A 6,000-nucleotide genomic window follows, 5' to 3' on the forward strand; every position below is an offset into this window, starting at 1 on the left:
CTTCATCTATTCCTCTCTCTCTCCCCTCACCTATCCATCACAGGCAATCGCTGATCTCTTTACTGTCTCTAGAGTTTTACCTCTTCCGAAATGTCATATAGTGGGAATCATACAGTATGTAGCCCTTTCAGATTGGCTTCTTTCATTTAGTAATATGCATTTAAGTTTTCTCTCTATTTTTACATCATTTCATAGCTTATTTCTTTTTAGAATATTTCTTGTCTGGATGTCCCACAGTTTATCCATTCACCTACTGGAGGACATCTTCCAAGTTTTGACAATTATGAATAAAGCTGCTATAAACATCTGTGTGCAGGTATTTATGTAGACATGTTTTAAACTCCTTTGGGTAAATACCAAGGAGCATGATTACTGGATCATATGATAAGAGTATGTTTAATTTTGTAAGAAACCACCATACTGTCTTCCAAAGTGAGTGTATAATTTTACATTTCCAACAGCACTGTATGAAAGTTCCAATAGCTCCACATCTTCACCAGCATTTGATGTTGTCAGTGTTCCATATTTTGGCTATTGTAATAGGTGTGTAGTAGTATTTCACTGTTGTTTTTATTTTCATCTCACCGATGACATATGATGTAGAGTATCTTTTCATGTACTTATTTGCCATCTGTATATCTTCTTTGGTGAAGTCTCTGTTAAGGTCTTTGGCCCATATTTTTTCAAGGTATTTTTTAATCAGGTTGTTTGTTTTCTATTTGTTGAATTTTAAGGGTTCTTTGTGTATTTTGGATAACGTACCTTTATCAAAAGTGTCCTTGGAAAATATTTTCTCCTAGTCTGGCTTGTTTTCTCATTCTCTTGACATTGTTTTTCACAGAGCAGAAGTTTTTAATGAAGTCCAGATTGCCAATCATTACTTTCATGGATCATGCCTTTGATACTGTATCTAAGATGTCATCTTCACATCCAAGGCCATCTGGGTTTTGTCCTATGTTATCTTTTAGGAGTTTCATAGTTTCATGTTTTACATTTAGGTCTATGATCCATTTTGAGTTAATTTTTTTGTGAAAAGTATAGGGTTTGTGTACAGATTGATCAATTAATTGATTGATTGCATATGGATGTTCAGTCATTTCAGTATCATTTTACAAAGACTGTCTTGCTCATTGTATTGCCTTTATTTCTTTGCTAAAGATAAGTTGATTACATGTCTGGTCTCTCTACTGTGTTGTATTGATCTATGTGTGTATTCTTTTGCTAATACCTCATTGTCTAGATTATTGGAGTTTTATAATAAGTTTTGAAATCAGGTAGTGTCAGTCCTCCAACTTTATTTTCTCTCTTTCAATATTGTATTGGCTATTTTTGGTCACACATGCTTAGAATTACTTAGTTTGATTTATAAATGATGTCATAGGGAACAAATAATATCCTAGAGGCTTACAGAATTGATGTAGCTGATCAAGATGCCTCCCTCTCAGGAAAATTTTGAATCATTGTATTTTAGACACTGGGAATAGAATAGTTAAAATTTCAAAAGAGTAATTTGGATCGAATAGCCTAAGTATAAACATGTATCCAAGGGCTCTTTAGATGAGAAAAATCATGATTGATTTCCTCAAAGACAAATTATATGGAGATGATAGATAGATAGATAGATAGATAGATAGATACATACATACATACATACATACATACATACATATTAAAAAGACAATGTAGGTTCTAAATAGAAAGAAGCAATAACATTTTAAAAATATATTGAACAGTGTGCCAACCATCATGCCTTACATTATTTCTAGTTATTGAAATCACTCGGTGAGTTATACAGTATTATTTTCTTTTACAAATGAGTCTCAGAAACATGAAATGATTTGTCTAGGACCATGCAGAACTGAGATTCAAATTAGACTTATCTGGCTCCAAAACCTACCTTCTTTCCACTATTTCATGTATCATACTTTTTGTATTTTATCAAATGAAGAATAATTTTTACTGAATTTTTGTTTTTGTTTACTAGCTCACTATATATGTCCAGCCAGAACAAAATTACACAGCTGAATATGCTGCAAACATAACTAAAATTGCATTTGATTATTTTGAAGAATACTTTGGTGTGGATTATGCTCTTCCTAAATTAGGTGAGAATCACTTTTTAGTTTCTTATTTTTAATATTTCCTTTATTTTAATCTAAGTTAATTCACTTTCTCAAGTTTTATCACTCTTTAATACTCATCCCTAAGTCTTTTTTTGTGTGCCTACAATATGTGTCTAATACTTACTAGACATGGAAAAAAATCTATTCTGGTTTCCTCCAAGAATAATGTCTATACTCTGTTCTTACTTGATAAATATAGTCTTTTATTTCTAAATAAAGATTAAAGTACTATATGTGCATAAAACTGCAAATGTTGATAATTATGGAACCAGAAATAGCAACGCAGATCAGTACCCATCCTAATAGCTTACATTGTCTCCCTACCATCAGTGAGTCGGGAAATAATAGGAATAAATGATGATGTCAGAGTCCCATGTGCCTGCAGTCTTTCTGTTGTTATACAAGACTAATTCTAGATTCTCCAGCAGTTAAAATGAAACACTGGTGCTCCTTTCATAAATATTTTTTTCTGATATGGAGGGGGCGGTTTTATTTTAAAATAAAAATAGGGCTATAATCAAAATGGTCTGTATGTGACATTTCTATCAATAGCAGAAATATTTTATTAGTACACGTGAGTGGTATTAGTAAGACTTTAAATGGAACATCCATATTGATGTCTGTAGGGATGAAATGAAGGCAACAGGAAAACAAACCAACTAACAGCCGACTTTTTTTTGTGGGTTTATTTTTTTTATAAAATTTATTGAGGTGACTTTGTTTAATAAAATTATATAGGTTTCAAGTGTACAATTCAATAAGACATCAGTTGTATGTTGCATTGTGTGTTCACCACTCAAAGTCAAATCTCCTTCTGTCACCATATATTTGACCCCCTTTACCCATATCTACCTCTCCCCTCCTTACCCTCTGCTAACCACTGAACTGTGGTCTGTGTCTATGAGTTTTTGTTTGTTTGTTTTATTTGTTTGTTACTTTCGGTTTTATAGCCCACATATGAGTGAAATCATATGATTCATGACTCTTTCCATTTGACTTATTTCACTCAGCATGATATTCTCAAAATCCATTTCTGTTTCTGCCCTTACTTTGATAAATTTTCGATGCAAAGCAACTGGAAGGCCAAATTCTCTGCATGGGAATGGCTATGGTTCTGAGCAAATTTGTAGATGCCCTGTTTTCTCTTCATTGGCAGTGGCTCCAATTTTTTTTTTTTTTTTGATTGTTTAACAACTATTAGAGAAAGAGACTGGAAGAGGAACAACTTTTCATCAAAATAAGAATAATGTTTAATAAAATGTTAAACATGTCAATTTTAAAGTCTTTTTTCTCTTTATCTTATGCCACCCAAGATAACCTGTGAGTGGAAATCTCGCAAATTTATTTTTTTATTCTCCTCACTTTCTTCCTCCCTCTCAACTACTACTACTACTACTACTATTACAACTACTATTACTACTGCAACTACTACCACCACCACTGTCACTATTTCTACTATTACAATTACTACAACTACTATTATTACTACAACTACTGCTACTGCCACCACCACCACTACTACTACTTCTAGTAAAACTATTGCTAAACTACTATAATAATGATGACAACTACTGCTACTGCAACTACTACAACTACTTCTCTTCCTCCTTGTCCTCCTCCTCCTCCTTCTTCTTCTTCATATTCCTATATGCATTTCAACCCTTTGAGAATCGACTATCTTAGACTTTCCTTAGAAATGGCTTCTTCATTTATTATAGCCCCCAAAATTACATGCACTGGAGTTTATTATAATGTCAGTACTCAGCAAAGAAACTAGATTACAAAAAGTTCCTTTTTTTCAAGGAGTAGGTACAAATTTTATTTTATAACATTATGGAAAATATTGGACCATATGGGGAATACTTCTTCATTCTTTAAGTGGTATTCTTGTGACAAAATAACCAAACCTAAGAATGAAGATAACATGAAATGGTAACTACTGCTATAATCTTGACCATTATTTAAGATATATTGATTTTCATTCTTTAGTAAAAAGCTTCAAAAATCTTTATTTTAACCAGAAAGGGCCTTTTCTTATATGTTAGATGAAAGTTTATTTTTATTTATGTGCCTCATTCAAATTCTATGTAATAGTAAAGAAATTATATTCTTATTATAGTTCATTGTCTAGAGAAGCTGTATGTGTCCAGTAATCAAGCTGAGTATTTTCTGTTTTGAGATTTAACACAGAACTGATCAACACTGACTCTTCCCATTAGTGTGTCTAAGGTTATAGGCTCCAGCAAAAATAAGGAACAGGAAGTCATGAGAGAATTCAACATTTTAGACCTGGAAGGGAATGTAGTCAATTCCATGTTACTCCAACTAACTTAATACATACAAATGAATGGTAAGCTACTTAATTAGTAGGGAATCAGGTTGACGAAATTGTACAGAATTACGGGAAAAGTAGAACTTATATTCTCTTATATTCTGTGACCCTGGATAGAAATATATTTCTGTGCACTTGAAAGCTCTGCACTTTTAAGTTCTCATTTGAAAACTTCATTCTCTTAATTCTTTACAGCTTATCTCCAAAACAGAAGCTCTGTGCTACCTAAGTGAAAATTGTTTTAAAAAATTAGAAAGCTAAATAAAATGAAATACAGAGAGAGAAACAAAAGACATAAAATTATAGAGGACTTGAAAAGAGCATTGCCATGAGTAAAAATGTGTAATTAGTAAAATTTCCATTAAAAAAATAAAAGACACATTTATATCTGGAACCAACAGGAAAAAGTCCATGGAAATTTTGAGTGTATTAAGACTGAAAAGTTTGCATGAATAGATTATTTTTAGACTTTTTGAAAAACATTCATACAAAGAACTTAATTTGGTAAGAAAGGTCATGAACAAATGGAAAGAATGTATTTCTCACTGGACTCTTTCTTTTTCCATAGATGAAATAGCTATTCCAGACTTCGGCACTGGGGCTATGGAGAACTGGGGACTTATCACGTTCAGAGAAACAAACCTGCTTTATGACCCTGAGGAATCAGCCTCATCAAATAAGCAAAGGGTGGCCACTGTGGTTGCCCATGAACTGGTGCATCAGGTATAGAATCTTAGTATCAGATTAGCTTGTTTTAAAAAGTTATTTTTAATATAAGAATAATTGAAAGAATTATAATTTAGCAAATAAAAAATAACTAATTTAGAAAATCCTGTTTGAAACTCTTTCTTAGTGCTAGGAAACATTTTACGATAAAGAAACTTTTAAGAGACATTGTTTTGCCTTTAGTAAATACACAGGAGGTCTTCTTATAACTTTAAATATTCTCAGTAATACCTAAATAAAGGCAAGAAACTAAGGAGAATTTAACATCATTTTAAAACCAGGAAAAATAAAGCAGGAAATAAATGCTAAGTACAAATCCAGCCACTTCTGTGTCAAGCGACAAAATTTACATGTACAAATGAATGTATTGAAATTTTCTAGGCCTCTCTACCAAAGGTATAAGAATTTAACTATCGCTTTATTGATTATAATTTCAGTGGTTTGGAAATCTTGTGACCATGGAGTGGTGGGAAGACTTGTGGCTAAATGAAGGATTTGCTTCCTTCTTTGAGTTCTTGGGAGTAGACTATGCAGAAAAAGAATGGCAAATGGTGAGTACTAAATATATAAGCCCCACATCCTATTTTTCTCATGCAAAGCAGATTAAAGCCTTTGAACCATGATTCTTAGTTTGGAGCCAAGTGAAGCAGTGAATTAGAATTCCATTGTGGAAATGGTGTAGAGCCTGCTGGCTCCACTGAACTGTACTTTGCTTAGAGCCTATGCCCAAGACCTAGGGGGAACTGACCACCAGGATCTGAGGGGATCCTTAATAGAATCACTCAAGAACATATGTCAAGGAAGGCAAAAAAAAAAAAA

The 6,000-nt window shown here is 32.7% G+C and overlaps 1 protein-coding gene across 1 annotated transcript in view; it reads left to right on the plus strand.

The window, feature by feature from the left end:
- ENPEP (glutamyl aminopeptidase) overlaps positions 1 to 6,000 on the plus strand; it is a 73,213-nt gene that overhangs the window by 23,417 nt on the left and 43,796 nt on the right. Inside the window, exons 4-6 of the mRNA XM_015594838.2 lie at positions 1,985 to 2,105; positions 5,024 to 5,178; positions 5,619 to 5,732. Coding sequence (XP_015450324.1) covers positions 1,985 to 2,105; positions 5,024 to 5,178; positions 5,619 to 5,732 — 390 coding nt within the window. The remainder of the gene's footprint in view (positions 1 to 1,984; positions 2,106 to 5,023; positions 5,179 to 5,618; positions 5,733 to 6,000) is intronic.

Source organism: Pteropus alecto, unplaced genomic scaffold, assembly GCF_000325575.1.
Source record: "Pteropus alecto unplaced genomic scaffold, ASM32557v1 scaffold5, whole genome shotgun sequence".
NCBI lineage: Eukaryota > Metazoa > Chordata > Mammalia > Chiroptera > Pteropodidae > Pteropus > Pteropus alecto.